Genomic DNA, 23,471 nt, shown 5'->3' with positions numbered 1-23,471 from the left:
TATTATGGCGAATTAAAACTCATGAATTGAAATGTATTAGATTTGTTCTAGAAACAGCTTTAAAAAACTTCAATACACCCCCCAATAAAGTTGCAACAAGAAACTCACGTGTTTGCACTCTGTAGGTGACTTTGGTTATCGAATTAAAAAGCTTTAGAAGTGATCACTCCCGTGAAGTCACTTGAAGGGTTGAACAAAAATGAAAGTTTTCAACATAATAACAAGAGCATCATTCAGAATAAGAGTAAGAAGATCCTCTTTGCGCAACTCTATATAATAGACTCTGGGGCAATCAACAAATTCCTGTTAGCGACACCAGGCGTTGACAATCTCTGGATCGAAAAATTCCCCCTGTCGTAGCCAATGGAAGGAAACGCCCAACACATTACGGAAAACCGCAATTTTTCAAGCACTTCTGGAACTGCTGGATGGAGCTGGTTAGACTTGACCGTTATATGGTGGTTGAACATCAATGTGCAAGTGAGTTCGATTAGACTTTATGAAGCATTATGCCAACTAGCATATTGGAATTGTCTAATACCAACTAAGAGTATTCTTCCTTCTAATTTCAGTTTCAAGAATTAAAAACAAGCCCAGCGTAAATGTATCCATAGGCTGCTTAAAGAAATTACCTATCGTGGTCTGGAGTACGAGCGTCGGCGCGCGAGTGGATGCAATCTGTTTTAACTTGCTGGTAGTGATGTCTACTATAACAGGCTGATTCACCAAATTTCACAAAAGACCGAAATCAGCGGCACTCGCTCGTACCTGTATACTTTGTTGTTGATTTTATTTGGTTTTTTTAAAGGGTTTTTTGGGTTCAGAATTGCATTCGGAATCTTCCCGGGACTCCTTTTGGATTTCATTCGGATTCCTTTGCGATTCCATTCGGAATCTTTTTAAGATTCCAATCGGCATCCTTTCGAGATTCCTTCTGGGATTCCATTCGGTATTCCCAGGGGATTCAGAGTAGAATCCCTAGAGAATTGCAATCCCAATCCCAAAACGCTTTCAAACGGAATACTTTTGCTATAAGTTCTATTTTTCATTGTGCACATGGATTCATCATGTAAATTGTTTTTTTTTTAATAATAAAATAGAAACATTTTGTTTTACTCCTAAAATTAAAAAAATATCTTATCCAAAATGTAAAAAATGGAAGAAAAGCTAACAGAATAAAAAAAGAAAAAGAAGAAGGAATGGGGGTATTCACATCTAGAAGATATCTAGCAGATTCGTGGTACTCGAGTCTAGGAGATATCGAGGTAACATCTACGAGACTAGACCTGTCAAATCCAATCGGTTCTAACCGGTTTGATAATTTATTCATCGAGGTAGAAACGGTTGTTGCATTTGAGGCGGATTTGAGGTGTGACAGTTTCTAGACATCGAACAAAAATATCTAGGAGACTCATTTTTTTGTCTCAGAGATATCACGGTAGATGTCTAGTACTACTTTCCGAGTGGAAAAGAGCTTGATGACGTCCCGCGTAGTAAAAAACTTTATGTTATATGGTACAAATTATATGATCACCTCGACATATTAACGATTGCACCATGACGTCATCGGACACCATATGAGGGCAATGTTTACATTTTTTTTACCCGTGTTTAAATGGGAGTGACTTCTCATGAGGGCAATGTTTACAATTTTTTTTATATGGAGATTTTGACTCGTGCAATGGTCAATCCTGTCATTATTGTCTATCCGGAGCAGAACAAAGGGAAGCTAAACGACAATCTTGTAACTAAAATATTTTTTGTGCTATCAGATCCATCAAATTGATGGTTGAATTTTTGTTTACAAAAGCAGATAAGTCGTTTTGAAGATTTTGTATTGAATTGTGGTTGAGGTCAGCTCTCTGAACAAACCGAATATAAATATATGGCTGCATGCCATATGGAAAACATAAATTAACAATCCATCAGCCCCTTGTTGCGCTTGTCAGTTCCGTCAGTTCTCGTCAGTAAAAAATTGTCAGTGTAAAATTCCTAAAATTGCGTTGATTGATTTTTGGAAAATAAAATAACACATGCACTGATTGAATACGATTATTTTAAAAGCAGTTGAATTAATTATTCAATTATCTTCATAAAAACAGTAACTAAACAAGAAATATGGATTTGGAATTGAAAAAGGTATGTTTTTGAATCCTGATTCGATAGCCCCACGACTTAAATATTGTTCCCAATTTAGGCCTTCTCCGAAATGCAGATGAACAAAATTGAATCAACCAAAAAAATACGCATGCTGGACATTAAGACGGACAGCCTGAAGGTGTCTAAACAGCGAGTAGAACTTACCAACAAGGAAATCTCCCAGCTGAATCCCGATACCAACGTGTACGCTTCAGTTGGTCGAATGTTTGTGCTTTCCGATGTTCCTTCGTTGACGGAAGAAATGAAGACTAAGCAGAGCAACTTCGAGGAAATTATCAGCCAATGCGAGAAGAATAAAGAATTTTTATTAAAAAACCTCAAGGAACAGGAAGATAGCCTCCGGGAGTTAGTGCAACAGAAGAGGACGGAATCCACTGCGAAGGAAAACGGAACCGATGCGAAGAAAGAATAGTTTTAGTTTTTTTAATATAATTACACGTTATTGGATGCATTTCGGATGAATGAGAACAAGTAATAGATCATAAGGAAAGCTTAATTCATTATAACGTTTTGGCCGATTAATAAAACTACGCTTTTTCTGCTAACAAACTATCTATATCGAAATTAGCATATGAAGCAAATTCGTTGCCTAAGTTTCTTTCGTGCTGCGGTTCGAATTTGCAAATGTCCAGATGTAGGAACTTCTTGGCCCACTCTCGCACAGCATATCCGGAGCAAAGAACGATTCGACAATTGGGTTTAGCAAGTTTATGAACTATGCTGCCCATCTTCTCGATGCATTCTTCCGATAAAAATGGAGGATCCGCAATAATTAGATCGAAAGATTCCCTGAACTCTTCCAAGTAATCGCGCTCGGTCGCCCGGTTGTAGTCAAAATGTTTGAAATCCTGTCCAATGGATGCGAATCGTTGGTCGAATTCAAATAATGTCACTGGTAAAATAGATGAGAAATTCGCTAAATGCAAAAAAAATACAAGGGATGGGTATAGAGAAGAAGGGAGGAGCATTGAACGGAGTAGTAAAGCGAAATTTGTAGGCGTGTAGTTTTGCTGGCAGCAATCAACGAAAAGCAATTCAGAAAAACCAGAAAGCTGAGTTAATTTCCCAACGCATTACAAGAAAAATTTGGAATGCTGGAAAATCCTAATCGCTTCCAAACAATATTTTACTGGTTATTGATCAAAGAAAGCAAATTACTAAATTGCGATGTTGTTTTTATTCAATTTTATGATATTTCTATTCTTAATCGTCCCCAATCATTCGGATGGGGAATGAACAATTCTAAAATTCAAATGTTTCACTGAACGAAAGAAAAAATGCATTATCTATTGAATTGAAAATAGACATTCCATGAAAATAAAAGGGCTGCAGGGACTATGTCCAAGGGGATTGCCTAGAATGGGATGGCGACTCAATGGCCTCTGCGAGATGGAAGATTTGTGCAGGCCTCATACACAGCCGCTTGTAAAACCAACTATCACGGACACATAAAAGTTTTATGGCACGAAACTATACGAAAGCATTCTTTCCATACCGGTATCGCAAGGATGTTAACGATCATTCAGTAATTTGCGTTCGATCATTTAGTATTTTGTCAATAACACATTCTAGAAGCTGAATTTCAAATAATGTTGTATGGTGGACTTCTAGTGCGAAGGTTTTTCTACAACTTTGCCTAATGGTTCGCTATTAGAATTCAACTAATAACGGAGTTAGAGCGCTAGTTGCAGTAACTTAAACTAAATGATTGGAATTTTGTTATCATTTAGTCTAAGTTACTGAAACTTTAGCTATAACTCCGTTACTAGTGGAATTCAAACAACGAACCATTAGGCAAAGTTGTAGAAAAACCTTCGCACTAGAAGTCCACCATACAACATTATTTTAAATTCAGCTTCTGGAATGTGTTATTGACAAACTACTAAATGATCGAACGCAAATAACTGAATGATCGTTAACATCCTTCCCGGTATGAAATCGAAATGCTTCATTGCGATGATAAGCTGCCATAAACATTGAGCTACTGCAAGTGATACGGTATGTATTGTAATTTATCTGTAATGAATCTAACATAAGGTACAGTGGGGCAAGTGGGTAAATGAAATCGTATATTTCATGTTCATCAAGTCATAAAAGTTGAATATAATATTGAAATTGATCATATTTATGACATAACAAATCATCTATCCAATCTTTATATGCCTACGAAAAAATACTTTGAAAAATACTTTTAGGATACAAAATATTTGGAAAACAAAAAAATCGGTTTCAATTTTTCACTTGCCCCACATGTGGGGTAAGTGAAAAAATGATTTTAAAAGAGAATTTTTCTATATAAGAACACATTTTCTGTTCATATATTTCATGCAAATGATAATTATACTGAACTAGTGGACCCAGCAGACGTTGTCCTGCATAGTAGGCGTAAATGCCCATGCAAAATTTCAATACGAATCTTAATTTTAGTATTTCACGATTTACTTAACCTTATTTGTAATTTTCGCATGAGGAAATATCATATAAACCCGTCGGAAACGATAATAAAAATATCTGCTGAAGTAATGAAGAAAATCCATCCAGCCGTTTTAGAGTTATGCGGATACGAACACAGACCATTTCATTTTTATATATAAGAAGATAGAGCATAACTGTGATCTGTTGTGATGCTTTTTGACACTTCATGAAAGTCAAAGGGCACTAGAGTGCCTCCATTAAATGATTTTTATGTTTTTATGTTTTCTTTACTTGATTTTTTTGAGATCTAATATCTCATCTCCATTTGTGTCTAACAGTACATTCTATTTCAGGTTTATAGTAAGATAATGAACCTTGGCGATAATGCAGAGAAATTATCTTTGAAATATTCATCAAACCTGAAATCATATTGTGTTTCATTAACAATCCACTTGTTGCGAACACCCTTATAATGTCGATCAGCACCCTGCACATACCGCCGAAGTGACAGCCGTCAATAAGTGATAGGAACGTGACAGTTCGAACGTCATTGGCAGCCTTCGTTGGAGAATTGTTTATCGTACACTCCATGCTAAGCGGTGTTAGATATTGTCTTGAATTTATTGCATAATTTCCATAAGAATCCGTATTAATTTATTAGGTAAAATTGGAATGTGATTTATAATGAATTTGATCTGAATTGTGCTAATCTCTCTATTAGATTCCTAGTTATCAGGCCACGCATATTCTTCTTTGTTCTACCGTTTACTGCATAACCGTTAAAAGCAGGTAAATCACGTGGACTAAGTTTCATGATGCTGGTCAATATGTTGAGTTATTTATTGTGTTTCAGCAGAAATATATTTTGCGCGCAGATTCAGTGAATTCACGTAGCGAAACTATCGCATAGCCAATGAGCGCATAAAACGTAAGTCGAAACACAAGTGATCAAGAATAATAAATCTAATGAAGAATTTCTACCCTAGGAAACTTTAACACGCAATAAAGTTGTTTAAAAGTTCGTGACGCTGTTTCTATTTAGTTGGTTGAACCAACATATTAAAGTTTCGTTTTCAGTTGAAACTGAATTTGCACAATGTCGCATTCACCAGAAGGCCACGATGAACATAGCATAGAACAAAGCTGTTTGCTGTGTAGACAACCTGATACAAGCCAGATGGTCAGTTGCGATGAGTGCCAAAGGTGGTACCACTTTGCTTGTGCGGGCGTAACCGATGCCATCGCTGATTACGACTGGAGCTGTCAGAGATGCCATGATGCCAGAATCTCTGCTCCCGTAACAACCGCATCCGATGTCTCACCAGCGCTACCCATACCATCGTCTGTAGTGCAAACCGCACAGGGAAGAACAAATGTACCACCTGTTTCTAATAGTGGCCTATTCTCGAACCAAGCATTGCAACCATCGTCATCGATCAGTGCTTACGACGCAATGCGTACATATACGAGCTTTGTTTCAATCCCGGTCGTCGACCCGCTAATGACAACCGCACCATCAACCATTCCGGCAACCTCTACATCAGCTCCTTCCGGACAAGAATCGCACTCCACACCCGTCTCCTCCACATCATTAACCCGCCAGAATCTTGTCTCGCAGCTGCCATCAGAGTTAAGGCTCCGGTTTCTAGAAGAAGAGCAAGCACTTGAGATGAAGCATCTTCTGCAGCGCTACCAGCTGCTAGTTGACCAAATACCGAGTTCAAAAGTCAATTCCATGCCATCAGTGTCACACCCTGGTGGAGCGACAAACTCAGCCGCACAGTGTCATTTATTTTCGGCTCATCAACCACGAATGACAGCTATTGACCTACCACCTGCTCCGGTTCTACCAAATCCGCAATACCATTCCTCACCGGTGCTCAATCCACAATCGAGGCCAGTCTATGGCCTGCCATCCCATTCCTCACCGGTGCTAAATCGTCCTAGCATGGAATTTCCGCAAACAAATCCGCTTCAAGCGACGGGAATCGGTAACGAGACAGCAATACTGAATAGGAGCCAAATAGCCGCTCGACAAGCCGTGTCGAAAGAGCTTCCAGAGTACAATGGTGACCCAGAGCATTGGCCATTGTTTTATGGTACCTTCGAGAGTACGACACGTATTTGCGGATACACCCCAGAAGAAAATATGGTGCGATTACAAAAAATTCCTGAAAGGGGCTGTACGCTGTCAGCTGCTCCACCCGGGGAATCTTGATAGCGTTATGGCATCCCTTAAAATGCTGTTTGGAAGGCCAGAGATAATAGTCCACGCTCTTATTCAAAAATTCAGTTACTACCGGCGCCCAAGCCAGATAGACTGGGGACGCTAATTGACTTTGCTATAGCCGTCAGGAACATGGTAGCCACCGTCCACAACTGCAACCTGGATGAACATCTCTGCAATATTTCGCTCCTCCAAAGTCTCGTAGATCGTCTACCACCTATGATCCGACTGAATTGGGCAACCTATCGTCAAGGATTATTCCGCGTAACCCTAACGGAATTCAGTACATGGTTATACACCCTCGCCGAAGCGGCTAGTACAGTAACCATACCGCAAATACGAAGTGAGCCTGAAAAAACGCGGCGTGTGCGAAAAGACAATGGTTTTTTAAACGCACACACTGAAACTACTCAACAACCGAGTGAATTCAAACGTTTTTCCACTAACAGTTTAACTGACGTGTGCATAATTTGCCAAGGATGCTGCGATAGCGTTGAAGTGTGCAAGCAGTTTCTAACGCTAGATCATGCTTCGCGATGGAATTCGCTACGTGACCACAAACTATGCCGCTGTTGTCTGGCCAGGCATCAAGGACCGTGCAAACTGAACAGAAGTTGTGGTAAAAACGGATGCGCTTTCAAGCATCACAAACTATTGCACAATGATGCCAGGGATCATCGAGGGTTTGCTGTAAGTGCGACTGGCAACCGGCAAAACATTACTGATAGTCCAATTACCCAAAGTGACGTTGTTCATACTTGCAATACTCACCAAGCTGACAGTAAATCCGTACTGTTTCAGTATATTCCAGTTATATTACACAACCGCGGAATAAAAGTTCGTACCTACGCGTTCCTTGACCTTGGTTCTTCCGTAACATTGCTGGAGGATAGCCTTGCATCAAAGCTGCAATTGAAAGGGCGAGACTATCCATTGTGTCTTCGATGGACTGGTGATGCTTGCCGCTATGAAGATTCAGCTACAATAGTTGCTTTAGACATCTCTGGAACACGCAGTGAAACAACCGCATACCGTCTTACAGATGTTTTTACAGTCAAGGAACTAAAACTGCCATGTCAGTCCTTGCCGTTCGCAGAAATTTCGAAAATTATGATCATCTTCAAGGACTACCTGTTGATTCGTACTCTAATGTTCGACCACGAATCCTTATTGGGATGAACAATGCTCGAGTAGCACATCCTGTGGAGAGCCGAGAGGGCGAAGAACACGAACCGATGGCAGCGAAAACACGATTGGGATGGATGGTGTTTGGAACATGTATTACCAATGATCTACAAACCGCGACAAATGTTCCACATAGCTTTCATATGTGTCATCACGCAACGGACGACGATGAACTTAACTCTGCCGTTAAAAACTATTTTGCGTTGGAAAGCCTTGGTATCTCGAAACTAGATAGCTTGCCCATGTCAACTGAAGATGAACGTGCTTCAAAGATGATGCGTGCGGTGACAAAATTCGAGAACGGAAGATACTGCACTGGTTTGCTATGGAAATTTGATGACATCCAGCTTCCCGATAGCAGACCCATGGCAGTGCGACGTCATCGATGCCTGTTAAAAAGAATGCAGCGAGATCCTGAATTGGCTTCTACGTTGAAGGCAACGATGAACAATTATTTGCGGAAAGGATATGTTCGTAAGCTATCTAAAGAAGAGCAACAGGAATCTGAACGCCGTGTGTGGTATTTGCCCATGTTCCCTGTTTATAACCCAAATAAACCCAATAAAGTGAGAATCGTTTGGGATGCTGCAGCGACCGTCGGAGGAACCTCGCTCAACAGTGTACTAATGAAGGGACCGGATCAATTAACACCATTGACTTCCATATTATATCGATTCCGTGAAAACGTGTAGCTGTGTCTGGAGATATTGCCGAAATGTTTCTCCGCATCCGAATGAATAACGTTGATCAGCAATGCCAGCGTATTCTGTGGAGCGATCAAGAAGATGAAACCAGTGAATACGTTGTTACGGTGATGACATTCGGAGCCAAGTGTTCACCAAGCTGTGCTCAGTTTGTCGTAAAAGAGAACGCCGCAAGATTTCAATCAGTGTTCCCGGAAGCTGTGGAAGTGATAAACAAAGGTCACTACGTCGACGATATGTTGGTAAGCGTCGACACCGTGGAAGATGCTGTAAAACTAGCGAAGGACGTCCGTTACATACACCAACAGGGAGGCTTCACAATGAGAAACTGGATTTCTAATTCAACAATCGTTACACAAGCACTAGGCGAAACGGAAGCAACGGAGAAAAGGCTGGATGGAGATAAGGATGCAGTTTTAGAGAAGGTCCTAGGTATGTGGTGGGACACAAGAACAGACGAATTTCGCTACAAGTTGTCGACCGACCGGAATAAGCAGCTACTTTCGGACAACAAACACCCCACGAAACGTGACGTCTTACGCGTGCTGATGTCCGTCTACGATCCCCTTGGAATGTTGTCTAACTATATGATACTTCTGAAACTGCTTTTCCAAGAGATCTGGAGAGATGGTATTTCGTGGGACGACGAGATTGGCACGAAGCAACTGGAAAAGTGGAAAATCTGGCTGCAGCTTCTTCCCGTAGCAGAATCTGTTAGAATACCACGATGTTATCATCTTTCACCATCGGGAGGTATAGAACGGCTCGTGGAGCTCCATACGTTCGTGGACGCGAGTGAACTCGGATACGCAGCAGTTTCGTATTTTCGATTCATTGAAGAAGATAACATTTCATGTTCGTTAGTGGGGTCAAAGAGTCGGGTTGCACCGATCAAATTCGTATCAATTCCTCGTCTCGAGCTCCAGGCAGCAGTAATCGGTACCCGTTTAGCAAAGAACATCGAACAAGGACATTCAGTGAAGATCAAGCGGAGGTATTTTTGGACGGATGCACGGGATGTGATGTGCTGGCTTAAATCAGACCACCGCAAATATTCGCAGTTCGTTGCATTCCGCGTTGGCGAAATTCTTGAAGCAACAGATGTATCGGAGTGGCGATGGCTATCAGGAAAATCTAACGTGGCTGACGAAGGCACGAAGTGGAATGGTACTTCTTGTTTCCATGCCGACTCCCGGTGGCTTTCTGGGCCATCTTTCCTATCGAAACAGGAAGAAGAATGGCCAATAGCATCTTTCAATCAGAAAACGGTGGAAGAACTTCGCCCACGCCTACTGTTACACTATGTCGAAGAATCCAGAGATACTTTACAACCTGAAAACTATTCCAGCTGGATTCACTTGCAGCGTGTAGCTGCCTACGTTTTGAGATTCGTCACCAATATAAAACGCAAAAGGAACTTTGAACAAATTTTGCGAGGGCCATTAACTAGCGGAGAACTACGAGAGGCGGAGAATTACCTCTACAAACGGGCTCAATTTGAGTGTTATGGAGATGAAATGAGGACGCTATCGAAGCAGGATATATCGCCAGGTAAGCCAATTCTACCCAAGACAAGCCCGTTGTACAAACTTAGTCCTTTTCTTGACGTCACCGGCTTGATGCGTATACATAGCCGTATAGATGTGTGCGATTATATTGGGGAAAACACTCCATTTCCGATAGTCCTGCCCCGTAGCCATTCCCTCACTAGGCTAGTGCTGAAAGATATTCATGAAAAATATCACCACCAAGGTAACGAGACATTCGTCAACGAAGCACGTAAAAGGTTTTACATACCAAAGGTGCGCGTAGAGTGTAACAAAACTCGCAGGTACTGCCAGTATTGTAAAACTACCGAGCTAAGCCCAAACCACCGATGATGGCCAACTTACCAAAAGAGCGATTGGCGGCTTACGTCCGTCCATTTTCATACGTGGGAGTCGACTACTTCGGACCTTATCAAGTCACAGTTAGACGACGCCCGGAAAAACGATGGGGAGTATTGGTGACGTGCTTGACAACTAGGGCAATCCATATTGAAATAGCCCATTCTCTTTCAACCGATTCGTGCATAATGGCCCTTAACAACTGTTTTGCTAGACGTGGAACTCCGATACAAATAATTAGCGATCGAGGTACAAATTTTGTAGGGGCTTCAAAAGAGCTCAAGGAAGCTCAAGCACTGATCGATAACCATAAACTAGCAACTGAGTTCACGACACCTACTACGTCATGGAGATTCAACCCTCCTGTCTCCCCGCATATGGGAGGCACCTGGGAACGTTTGATTCAGACCATCAAACGAAATTTGGCTGTAATAAAATTGAGTCACTCGCCTACTGATGAAGTCCTGAGAAACCTAATGATAAAAATAGAAAATGTCGTTAACAGCAGACCTCTAACACACGTTCCTGTTGACGACGAATCTTCGCCGGCCTTAACACCAAATCATTTTTTGGTGGGATCCTCAAATGGTTCAAAACCTCTTGTTCCTTACAACGACAGTGCTACAGCAATGCGACACTCTTGGAAAACATCTGATATCCTCGCAAACTACTTCTGGAAGCGTTGGGTGGAAGAATACACCCCTGAAATTACAAGGCGCACAAAGTGGTTCAACCCTGTGAAACCAATTGTCGTTGGGAATATTGTCGTAATCGTTGATTCCAACCTTCCGAGGAATTGTTGGCCGAAGGGAAAAGTGATAGCTACCCGGACTTCGAAGGATGGTCAAGTAAGATCAGCGACGGTTCAGACCATTTCCGGAACCTATGAGCGACCTGCAGTGAAACTGGCGGTGCTGGACATCGCAGGAAAGATGAGTATGCCGGACCGAGGACCGCCTACTGGGGGGGAGTGTTGCGAACACCCTTATAATGTCGATCAGCACCCTGCACATACCGCCGAAGTGACAGCCGTCAATAAGTGATAGGAACGTGACAGTTCGAACGTCATTGGCAGCCTTCGTTGGAGAATTGTTTATCGTACACTCCATGCTAAGCGGTGTTAGATATTGTCTTGAATTTATTGCATAATTTCCATAAGAATCCGTATTAATTTATTAGGTAAAATTGGAATGTGATTTATAATGAATTTGATCTGAATTGTGTTAATCCCTTCTATTAGATTCCTAGTTATCAGGCCACGCATATTCTTCTTTGTTCTACCGTTTACTGCATAACCGTTAAAAGCAGGTAAATCACGTGGACTAAGTTTCATGATGCTGGTCAATATGTTGAGTTATTTATTGTGTTTCAGCAGAAATATATTTTGCGCGCAGATTCAGTGAATTCACGTAGCGAAACTATCGCATAGCCAATGAGCGCATAAAACGTAAGTCGAAACACAAGTGATCAAGAATAATAAATCTAATGAAGAATTTCTACCCTAGGAAACTTTAACACGCAATAAAGTTGTTTAAAAGTTCGTGACGCTGTTTCTATTTAGTTGGTTGAACCAACACCACTTATGATTTCAGTAGAAGAGTCTACATTAACAATGTAATTTTTTTTATAAATTTCAACTAAATAAATCATAACTGTTGATATATTTGCAATAGTAGTGATTCTTGTGCGTAGGCTATATAAATAACATTTTTTCACGAATTATTTATCAAACATGGATTATTTAAAACACTGACACGCTTGGCACTCTGGGTTCCTGTTTTAGTATTACCACGTATCACTGTAATAACCAAAAGCCTTCGAATGAGTTCGAATTGGTATCATTTGTTTTTATACGCTTAATAGAAATTATTTGTGTTTGGAAAAATAGAGAAATGCATTCAGTGTCGGAAAATTTTCACTTGCCCCACCCATGGTAAAAAACAGGCGAGGCAATAAAATATTTTTTTCAAAATTTTTGATGTTCATATCAATATTTTTGGGCAGGAATTCAAAACTACAAAGAAAACCAACCTATCAATGCACTAATTGAATGTGTTATGAAAACCAACATAAAAAAATATTTGTATTTATTGACACGCAAAACAACTTGTGCAAAAGATAAACTTGAAAGGTTAATAAACTTTTACTCTCGCATGTTGAAATAATTAATTATTTCATGCTTCATTTATTCAACGCATTGATTTGAATGGCCTTGTATGATTGTGAAGTGAAATTGAATAATTCTGTGCTTCATCAGTGAAATACTTGCGTTTTTTTTACTTACCCCATTTACCCACTTACCCCACTGTACCTTAGATGATAATGTTCTTGTATTCGGCAACTGAAATCTGAACTTGTTCGAATATTAGGTTCTAAAATGTTGCTTGTGCAGGTACATATGTCCATATTGCCTCTCTATGGGTTTTGGAAAAAATATATTTTATGATAAATCCAGATTGGCATCAGTACAAACATGTGTGGACAATATTCAATTTTTTGCATTTTTATCAGATTTATGTCAAAACCTTATTTATAAACTTCAAATCTTACAATAATTCAGGCAGCGAAAATTTACATTCTCAAGTATATTTCCATGTTCGAATTGAATTTTAATGCGTGAAAAGTGTATGAAAAATAAAAAATCTGCGACATGAGGACGGGGATGTCTGAAAAGAAAAGTCTAGAGAAATTCGTATACCTAATAAGAATATGGCTCCTTTTAATAAGCATTGGTCCATATTGTATATATGAAACAATTTCGGGTGAAATGTGTTTCGCTTCACATGGATTTCCAAATCAGGCTCCGTGGTATTCTAGAGAATCAAATTTTTGACATATTTAAACCACGAACACTTGAATTTGTATGTAATGAAATATTAGATCGAAATGATTCATCAAGCTTCATCGAAGGGACTAATGATTTTAGCTTATTTTAGTATAGTTCCATCATAGTAGTTCATGTTAATTCAATGCGATAAAGTAATTAAAAGCGAATCTGAGCTATCCAGTTGGAATTTTTTGCAATTTTTCTTCTAGGTACTGCGTAGGGACCCTCCTTAGCCGTGCGGTAAGACGCGGCTACAAAGCAAGACCATGCTGAGGGTGGCTGGGTTCGATTCCCGGTGCCGGTCTAGACAATTTTCGGATTGGAAATTGTCTCGACTTCCCTGGGCATAAAAGCATCATCGTGTTAGCCTCATGATATACGAATGCAAAAATGGTAACTTGGCTTAGAAACCTCGCAGTTAATAACTGTGGAAGTGCTTAATGAATACTAAGCTGCGAGGCGGCTCTGCCCCAGTGTGGGGATGTAATGCCAATAAGAAAAAGAAGAAGAAGGTACTGCGTCATCAGGTATCTGCAGTTTGAATCATAGTGTCCGAAATATTAAACCAAAGCTAGATGCTGTCCAAAATTTGAATCAAAATTATTCCGGACATTTTCGAGTTGCAAACATTAGTAGCATTAGCATTAGCATTGAGCAATTCGCACAAATTCGTAGGTGGTACAAGCCAAGACTATAGTATGAGAGTAGCATCGCTTTCATCCGTTACTTCAGATATTGATTTGGAGCTAATCAGTATCTCTTAAATGGAAGCAATGCACTCTCCAATAGTCGAGATCTGTCCTGGCCACGTCCTTGCGAATGCTGAGGAAGAGGAAGGATGGTTAGTTGGACACCTACTTAAGAAAGATGCAGAGAACTCTACGACCTCTCATAGGTGCCACGGGAGGTTTTGGGATTGTGTGGAAGGTTATAACAGTAGGAATCGTTTTGATAGAACGTGAAACACAGAAAGAAGTAAAATAGAAATACAAAGTAGGAAAGGGACGAGCATGGAATTGAACCCACGATCTCCTGCTTATAAGGCAGAAGCAATAGCCACTAGAGCACCGAGCTCGTCATTTGCGAGTTGCAAACATTATATGCAATAATTCGTATATATGTATTAAACCCATAGTTCGAAGATGATTGCTATACTTGGTTGCAATGGTTATTTGAACTGTGTTACTTGAAATATTTGAAAGCTTCTTATTCATTGGCATTACATCCCTCACTGGGACATACTACTTTTATGCTTATGACCCTGCCACCCTCAGCATGGTCTTGCTTTGTAGTCGCACACCTTACCGCACGGCTAAGGAGGGCCCATAAGGAGGTGTAAGCAGAGCAGACAGATTATATATCAAAAATGCTTGAGCGTCCGAAGTTTAAATTTGCACGCCACCTCAATACCACAATACTGGGAAGGTGTTCGTTGTTTCCAATTAAACTTATTTCGGATTAGCATCTGATGCGTCAAGTGGGAGCTTTTGCGGGGGTGTCTGTTTGTAATTTGGAAAAACACGATTAGGTTTTAAGCATTGACCAATTTTATCGTAACAAGTTGTACTCGACGGGAAATTCGGCCCCATTGTTTGCTATTAAAAATCGATCAGTCAATTCGTTCCGAAACTATTGCAAAATATCTTGTAAAATAATGGCCCAACTCAGTCATGCGCTAGGAAGCGCAACTACAAAGCGATGATGCTGTAGGTGGCTGGGTTCGATTCACGGTCCGATCAAGGAAATGTTCATCATATACGAATGTCAAAATGTTAACTTGGCTCAGAAACCTCGCAGTTAGTAAATGTGGAAGTGCATTGGGCATTTCAAGAAGCTGTTAGGCGGGGATGTTCCAATGTGGGGATGCAATGCTAATAAGAAGAAAAAGAAGCAGCAACCCAAAATACCATAGTTGTTAAGCTATTAAGACAGCGAGCATTATCATATGATATAGTGTATCTTGATGACAAAATTCACACATCGAAATCATATTGACAATAATGTATATGTCTTTTGGAAATAACATAAAATAATGCGTAGAAAAAGAGAAAAATACTTGAAAGTGAAACGCAATAAAAGAAACGGCCATATAAAGAAGAGGAAAGTTAAAAAGATAAGCTAAACTTGAATACCGCGGAACAGAGCACCGCGAAATGTCGGAAAACCATATCGCTACATTTGAACACTCAGATTTGAACTAAGTATGTATAATTATGGCGGTTTCAACATAAAGTTGACAAAGTCAACATAAAGTAAATATTGAAATTCTTTATAACACAAGTTTTCCATTCGAATTATCAGCAGGTAAATCAAGTACCAACACGACAGAGCAAGCTCATTCAATTATTCTCTTCTGAAATCAGTATCTCAAGAATCTTAAAGTTAGTCTTTTAGAAATACTGGAAAGCTTCTCGAAAGCTAGAATTCCTTAATATAAAGAACTTTCCAAAGAATACTTGCAACGAAAAAAAATTCCCCAATCAGATCAGCTTTGAACTACTGACATGTCTTGTGCAAACAACAGGAAGCAGCAGATGGCAGTGATACTGAAACAAAAAGTACAATGAGCCTTGCGTTTATACAGCAATCAATTTTATCTAAATGTAAATAACATTTTCCACTAGCATCGGATAACTTTGTGGTCTTCGATGGCTGGCAAAATTTCCTAGGATGTAGTTGGATTGATTTATCGTTAGAGAATAATGGGTCACCTTGGGGATTTTTTCTTTGTGAAAGTTAATTTCCCCATAGTATATCGTATGGAAAATTGAAATCGCTGGTGCTAAGATATAGTTCCACCGATCGAGCTAAAGGCTTCCATATCCATGTCCCAGGCTAATGGATACCCAGGGAGTCAAGAATGTTTGCCACCCGGAAACATCCTGGACCGGACCGAGAATCGAACTCCGGATTTGCAATTCTACACCTTTGGACGTAAGGATAACTGGAGATCCATAAAAACAATGTAAGTTTTTTTTATAAGGCCGTTACAAATATTTAATAAAAAATATGTCCTATCGGTCTCCGAGAAATCAAGGGGGAAAATAAAAAAAGTAAATAAAATGAAAAAAAAAACCGAAAAACTCCTCGAGGTTGTTGAAGAATGTTTTGAAAATCCTTATAATTTACCGAAATATTTTTTGTTGTCTCCTCAAAATATTAGTTTTAAGCAAAAAAAATCCGTGAGGGGGGCATAATTGTTTTGAACTATTTGTATCGGCCTAAATACCTGTCCTCTAATCCTAATCTATACATTGTCTTGCATCTCCACACACGCAAAAATGATGATCATTTATTACCCAGGGATCACCACCTAAATCATTCCCATTCGTAAAAATACTGAACTGGACCAAACAACGAACTCGCCGTCTTCGACTTCGTTCGCAATAAAGGTTACTAGAGAATTATTTGCAAACGGGAATTTACAGCGGGATGTTGTAGTTGTATGCTACTTACCGTTGTTGACCACCTTTTTAACATGATGATAGAGCGATGGCGACGAAAGCAGCGCTACTCGAAACTCGTCCGTTTCAAACATAGCCTTGAAATGACTAACAATTCGAGTCAGATTCACTTTAGTCTCTTCATTATACCAGAATTGGCTCAGTTGCTGCAAAAAATAATAATAAAAAAGTTAAATACTGCTAAAACCATCGAACATAACAACATGAGAACGGCAGATATTTCCATGGTCTTAACCATAGTAGGGCTGGTAGCGGCCAATACCGCTCAAAATAGTGACTTTAGTGACCAACACTGGTGAAAAAAGGGACCAAATATTACGGAGAAAAAGAAAAATTTGGATAGCTTCGCGGAAATAACGCGCGGAAGGCAATCCCCGCATAGAACAAATCATACAAAGTGTGCGTTGGATTGAATATGATGCCAAAGCAACTGTCATGAAGCCCAGAAAGTTGAATGACGTGTTTACACGCGTACATAACATGTAAGGACTGATCATCAGCACTAACCCGAAGTATATAGGACTGGTCGCTTAGCGGCTCAGTGCTCAAAACAGTTAATCAAAGAAATATCAAATTCAGAAGAATGTCATACAGTTTTATGCCCTTAAAAAAATGTGTTCATAATGATTGATTTTATCAGCGGCTAACTGAATCTGGACAGCCTTTCTGGGTCAGCCTTATGGTAGGCCCTCCCCCAACTGATACAAGCAGCTTTTCATCGAAAATTACAAGAGCTCTCTGTTAAAATCTAACCACGTCCTAGGCAAGTTGAATATAGAAATGTCATTGATATAAATATAAACAAAACATCACAAATTTAGCATTAGCTGCCTTTGATCAAAAACCCGGAAAATATTCATTGGAGGCGCTTTGAATTTTCCAGGACTAACAATTTTTCTTGCAATGCGTAATACTTTCAGCTGCAGAAATAGTGACTTTTAATGTTATTTGCAGTGAAAAAACTGACTTTTATATATAGTTAATAAGGCCGATACAAATAATTTAAAAAATATCTTTAATATCTTTTGGCCGAAAATTTGCCAAAATATTATTCAACAAAAACCGATGAAAAGAAAATTGTGTTCTTATTTAGTGGAATGTCTTCACTTGTCCTGAATTATTTAATTCCATTACTTTGCAATCTTCACAAGTATACGTACTTCCACCTCAACAGTAATGACGTTTTTTTGTCTTTCAAGTCGAGTCAAGTATGAGACTATGTTTAAAGAATACAAAGTGATGGAATTAAAGGGAATAGTTAGTCTTATGACAATTATGAAATTTACTCTCCCTCTCAAATAATATTTAATCAAATTAAATTCAGTGGCTGTATAAAACTTATTTAACAGATTCAAAAAATCTGAATAAGTGCCATTGAAGCGAATTATATTACTAAATGGTTTAGTAAAGATTGAGAAAACATTGTGTAACATGCTGTAAAGTAGTTGTGCAGGCACGTCGAAAACAGCTGAATAGATTCGCCAGATTTGCTGGTAAAAGCATTGAATAGAAGTTCTTGATCATATGTATTAGAGTGGGGCGCAGTTGTATGGAAAAACGCAAACATCGTCCGATCAAGTGAGATCAAGGTTTTTCTGAATCGTTTTAAGACCCCAATCAACTGTGCAAAATATGGGCTCGATTGGTTGCAACCTCGCATGCCGCATCACGTTTGGAGATTAGTATGGGAAAACGTACTTTTTCACATTTTTGCTCTTAGCAGCTTCAATTTATCATCAATCTCGTGACTCAATACGTGAGCATATAGTCTGGAAGATGCCGAAAGACTTTGCCGAAGAAGGTACGCAGCTGGAAGGTCTACAAAAAATGTTATTACGTTTCGAAAATTGATTGTTCAAACCAAATGCAAGAAATCAATGTTACTGCCAGCACTACCAGACAACCTATGGTTATCGGAAGGCAAAACCCATCTTCCTTCTTGTCGAATTTTTTTTCTTTGTAAAATGATTCCGGATAGCTCCCATTAGCTCTAAAGCCCTATAAGATCAATTATTTTGAAATAACACTCGGTTAAATTATTGGTCTACGTAGTACGGCAGTGCTGGCAGAATAAATGATTTTTTGCATATGGTTTGAACACTCAATGTTCGAAGCGTTATAACTTTTTTCGTGGACGTTCCAGCAACGTGCCTTCTTCAGCAAAGTTTTTCGGCATCCTTTGGGTTCAATGTGCCACTTGGTTTACGATGAACTGAAACCTCTAGTAGTAGAAATGCAAAAATATACGTTCTCCCATACTAATTTCCATACAAACTTCAAACGCGATGCGGAAAGCGAGGAAGCAACCAATCGGTCCCCAATTCTGCACAGTTGTTCAGGACCCAGAATGGCTTCGAAAAACCATTGATTTGAAAAAATGACCATGACGCCCAACTCTAATATGTATAGCACACATATTCAGCTTGAAGCCGTATAGATGAGTTGAAATAACATTTACATTGGCATTAAATGTTAGTTCGGTTGTAACTTGTGTAACTGATGAGTGGTGAACAACACAACTTTGAGGCAAGTCATACAGAATAAGGTGCCATAATGTTTATTATGGGTTTGAACTTATTAGGAGAACCTTCGCTTGTGTGTGAAAATGGCACTTTTTATGATAGTTTACAAATTATGATAAAGTTTATAAATCTGAAACCCGAGAACCGAGGATTAAAAAAAAGCCTAAACAAGAAATTCGAGATACGAGATGAGCCAGCAAAGAGCCGAAAGTCTCGTTAATAAAGATAATTTTTATAAAAGTTCGAGCAACCAACCGGTGAGTCAGTCAAACTCAAAATATTAAAAATCTTTCAAATTAACGATTTTTCTTGATGGAATATCCAAAGTATATGCAGTTTCGGATGTCTAAAATTGTCAGAAATGGTGTAGAATTTGTAATAACCGGCTTTTCAACAACATTATAAAAACGACTGTTTTCGTTCAGAATCAGAAATCAACTAATTTCATTTACTCAGTACATCCTTAGACATCTAACACAGTATACTCTATGCTGAGAACCCTTCCAGAGGGTTCGGTTATATTACCGAGTAGCTCATGTCACTACAGGATTGAGATGAAAATATCAGAATTTTATTGAAAAGGTGAATCTGAGTACTCAACAGTTAAAATGATAAGGTCTAGAGATAATAGTTTTGCAAAAAGGTTTTAAAATAAGCAGGGTCTGCTATTAGACTTGTGAATATTTATAGATTCTCAATCATAAACAGTGACACAAAAGACAAAACCCCTTCAATTAATCGCTGTTGTAAATCTAATAAGAGCACTGATATTCGTATCAAAATTGGAGTCACTAAGAAATTGCGAACAGCTTTTGGGCCAAAGGTGTTAATTTTTTCTAACCTTGTCATTTCATATCTGTCATGAATAAAGCATCTTCCGACGAATAAAACTTCAAATTTTATAACATTGCAAAGATGCTTTTAACGAAACCTAGTCAATAGTTTAAAAATAGTGACTTTAGTGACTTGATGTCGAAAAAAGAGACTGACCCTTAAAACGTGACCCTGTCACTAAAATGTGATCCGCTACCAAGCCTACCATAGGTGCTGAAATCAATGAGTGACCATTTCTTACAACTCAATAATAGTCATGTCTACAATGAGCAGATTGAAGTCGCTCGAAGTTTCTCCTATTCTGCTCGTTCTTTTTTGTCAATGGAAACGAGCAGGTCGAGAATAACTTCAAGCGGCTCCAAGTTTTGACCTCCTGAGCCTACTTTTTGAAACGAATGATTTAAAAAAAAGTTTCTATCATTGGTTTTTTAGCATGACGATCATAAGAATGCAGACGAAAATAAAAGCCATAGCCCTATATAATATTATAATACAAACCCAATTTTCTTCGAACCTTCCCTCGTCTGTTTCTTCGGCCTTCTCGCGTAATTCTTTCTGCCGTAAGAATTCTTGAAGAATGAGCATCGTGTCGGCGGGTAAGCGGCATTCATCACTATCGCTGGCCTCCTGGTTGGTCTGAGACATATTATTTGCTTGAGTCGAGATCCGCGGAAAATAATTTAACAATAATTTTCAAAAAACGACCTAATTCTAAAACAAACGAAGAATCAGTAAATAAATTTGGTAAGTAAAAATGTTTTTTCTCGTTCACAACTCATTCGCGTTTAGCGCTGCGTACTTTGTTTTTATTTATGAACTTTCACATGTTTTGTTTTGTTTACACTTGCGATGTTTTATACTTCCAGTAGCTTCGACTGATCTACACGGAACCGCAAATCAGCTCAAATTTGGTTTCCATTCTCGCTTAACTTTTCAAAAGGACCTAAGTAACATTTTTTTCATGAATTAATTTGAATAGGGCAATCAACAGAACAACATGAAAGCTATTGATTGCCCTATTCAAATTAATTCATGAAAAAAATGTTACTTAGGACCTTTTGAAAAGTTAAGCGAGCATTCACCTTTTAAGCCCTCAGTACACTATTTATCATGATGACAAATATTTGTCAAGTTTATCCGGATATCTATCAGACTGACCAGAAATCGACATGGATATCAGGCTGACTTGACAAATATTTGTCATTATGACAAACAGTGTACTGATAGCTTTAGCAGGGGACTGAAGAGAAGGCTAATTGAGATTCTCACGTCCGAATGTGTGAGTGGCGATAAAAGGAGAACAAACACTCCTAGATGGTGCAACTTAGCGATCCTATATTAAGAGATGTGCGAATACTTTTCCAGACGATTTAGCAACGCTGTTACTTTAGTAAACAAACGCTGCCAGCACTTGCCGTGGCGCAAAATGTTGGAGCTCGAACATGACTTTACGTATAATGGCATTTTCAGATTTCGTTATCTAACGTCCAACAGTGCATTATCACTAAAATAAAAGTGCAATATAAATGAACAAAGTACCATGCATAAACTAGACTACTTCAACTTGCCAATATAAAACAAATTGTTTATTCGACAAAACTTTTCGTAAAATCTTTTTCATTACAATCGCAATACCTTTCAATCCGCAACAATAACAATGTTCATTTGGCTCAGATTTTGACAGCTCTCAATGCTCGATTGGCTCAAGATGGCCGCTTTCGCATATCTCTGAATGTAGGATCCCTAGTACAACTGTGCAACTCAGCAAAGATTGGGTAAAAATGAGTAAATTTCCATATATTTTTTGATTCTTTTGAAATCATTGTGATGACCCGATCATTTTTTAGGTTATGAGCAGAAGGAAAACAAACATGTTTTTACACATGCCGAAGTGCACATTAGTGTGCGAACGCTAAACGTCACTCATCTCTATACGCCTACCCACCATTCATTCAATATGGTGTATAATGGTTTTAGTTTAATTTCGTTTAATTCATGATAACAAAGCTACGGAAGTAACTACGGGCTATTTCTCGACATAGTAAAGCCGTACAAACACAAAAGGTTCGATGTACTCAACTTATTGCAAGTTTTCGGCAGGAGAAGTTAATTGCCGATAACTAGCACCACAGATAACAGATATTGAGGCTGGCATCCAATACGTGTGTAAACATCCGCAACCGTTAATTCAAATGTATTTTAAATTGGGACCGCGTTTGGCAATCGATTGGAGATGGCGCAAGGATCATTGTTATTGAAAACGCAGCCCAAAAGCGGCTGTCAAATGCATTGTCTGCGTTCGACGGTTGTTAATCAGCTGCGTCCGTGTGTACTGCCGCAATCAGTTGAGTAGATGGCAGTAGTGGGCCAACGTGTATCAATTCAAACGTTTACACAGAATTTTCAATCAAATTTGTTCTAGCCTAAATATCTGTTATCTGTGCTAGCACTAACTGCGTACGATCCAATCACCCAAAATAAGCGCTGAAGTCGAGTATACTACCCAGAAACTGGTTACCAAAAACAGAAGTACCAAAAACGATGTTGGGTAGAGTGCCTTTATACCGCGGATGACAGGCGTTTCACCCGAGGTTTCACCCTCCTGCCTTTTAGGCTTTGGTCCGATTCGTGAATTAAAATCAAATTAAACTTAAAAAATGACAATTCAATAATTTTCAAATAACCCTGCTCGCAGAGCAAGATTACTTCAGTGACATGTTGAATCATTTTTGATAGATATTTTCTTGGTCTTGCTGGATACCACCAGCCATTCTTATGAGCGGGGGCGATTCCATAATTTACAAACTGTCACTGTCAGTTTCTATTCGTGGAATGAAAAATCATAAGTAACTTTAATGATACGGCATTTTTCTTTTGTTTGCAAAAAAGACCATTTTTGAATGGCAACAATAGTACACAGAAAGAAAAATCATTTATCAAATTAAAAAAAACGTTGGTTAAAATAAAAAGTTGCGTTGGTTCTTTTTCGTAGAGAGTTCGGTATGTTCAAAATAAAAGTACAAAAACTTTTGTTATATCCAGGTTTCAAAAGTGACATGCAGCTCTGAAAATAAAAGTACAAACTTTTTAAAGTAATATTGTGGAACTGTCAAATCAAAATAGACACACTATAGGAAAAAAGTTTATTATTTTAAATTTTAAATGAAGTTTTAATTAACCCTGTCACCTGCCCAAGTCACCCCCTGCCCACGAAGTTTTTCCTCCACCCCAAAGTTTGTATCAATAG

At 39.0% G+C, this 23,471-nt stretch overlaps 2 protein-coding genes across 4 annotated transcripts; one reads left to right on the top strand and one right to left on the bottom strand.

Annotated features, from left to right (window-relative positions):
• The first annotated feature begins 1,928 nt into the window (after nt 1-1,928).
• LOC134212236 (prefoldin subunit 1) lies at nt 1,929-2,709 on the top strand. The gene is made up of 2 exons (XM_062689901.1): nt 1,929-2,139; nt 2,198-2,709. Exons 1-2 carry the CDS (start codon nt 2,119-2,121, stop codon nt 2,570-2,572), a joined length of 396 nt encoding a protein of 131 aa, XP_062545885.1. The 5' UTR covers nt 1,929-2,118; the 3' UTR covers nt 2,573-2,709.
• Nucleotides 2,640-21,035, bottom strand: LOC134212234 (protein-lysine N-methyltransferase CG9154). 3 transcript variants are annotated; one of them, XM_062689898.1, is made up of 3 exons: nt 20,723-21,035; nt 16,861-17,014; nt 2,640-3,076 (listed from the first exon to the last, which is right to left on the bottom strand). In XM_062689898.1, exons 1-3 carry the CDS (start codon nt 20,867-20,869, stop codon nt 2,688-2,690), a joined length of 690 nt encoding a protein of 229 aa, XP_062545882.1. In that variant the 5' UTR covers nt 20,870-21,035; the 3' UTR covers nt 2,640-2,687. The 3 variants fall into 3 exon arrangements, with proteins under 3 accessions (XP_062545882.1, XP_062545883.1, XP_062545884.1); XM_062689899.1 differs by having other exon boundaries at nt 2,640-3,052; nt 20,723-21,034; XM_062689900.1 differs by having other exon boundaries at nt 20,739-20,876.
• Nucleotides 21,036-23,471: the final 2,436 nt, after the last annotated feature.

This window comes from Armigeres subalbatus, chromosome 2 (assembly GCF_024139115.2).
Source record: "Armigeres subalbatus isolate Guangzhou_Male chromosome 2, GZ_Asu_2, whole genome shotgun sequence".
NCBI lineage: Eukaryota > Metazoa > Arthropoda > Insecta > Diptera > Culicidae > Armigeres > Armigeres subalbatus.
Note: the sequence above shows the minus strand (reverse complement) of the source record. Positions and strands in the feature narration are given on the sequence as shown.

Excerpts from the sequence above, each read along its gene's own strand:
- LOC134212236 (XM_062689901.1), top strand. The coding sequence starts at position 2,119 with ATGGATTTGGAATTGAAAAAG. Across the intron at positions 2,140-2,197 it reads TGGATTTGGAATTGAAAAAG|GCCTTCTCCGAAATGCAGAT; the intron begins GTATGTTTTTGA and ends TTCCCAATTTAG.
- LOC134212234 (XM_062689898.1), bottom strand. The coding sequence starts at position 20,869 with ATGTCTCAGACCAACCAGGAGGCCAGCGATAGTGATGAATGCCGCTTA. Across the intron at positions 17,015-20,722 it reads GAAGGTTCGAAGAAAATTGG|CAACTGAGCCAATTCTGGTA; the intron begins GTTTGTATTATA and ends TATTTTTTGCAG. Across the intron at positions 3,077-16,860 it reads TAAAAAGGTGGTCAACAACG|CGAATTTCTCATCTATTTTA; the intron begins GTAAGTAGCATA and ends TTTTGCATTTAG.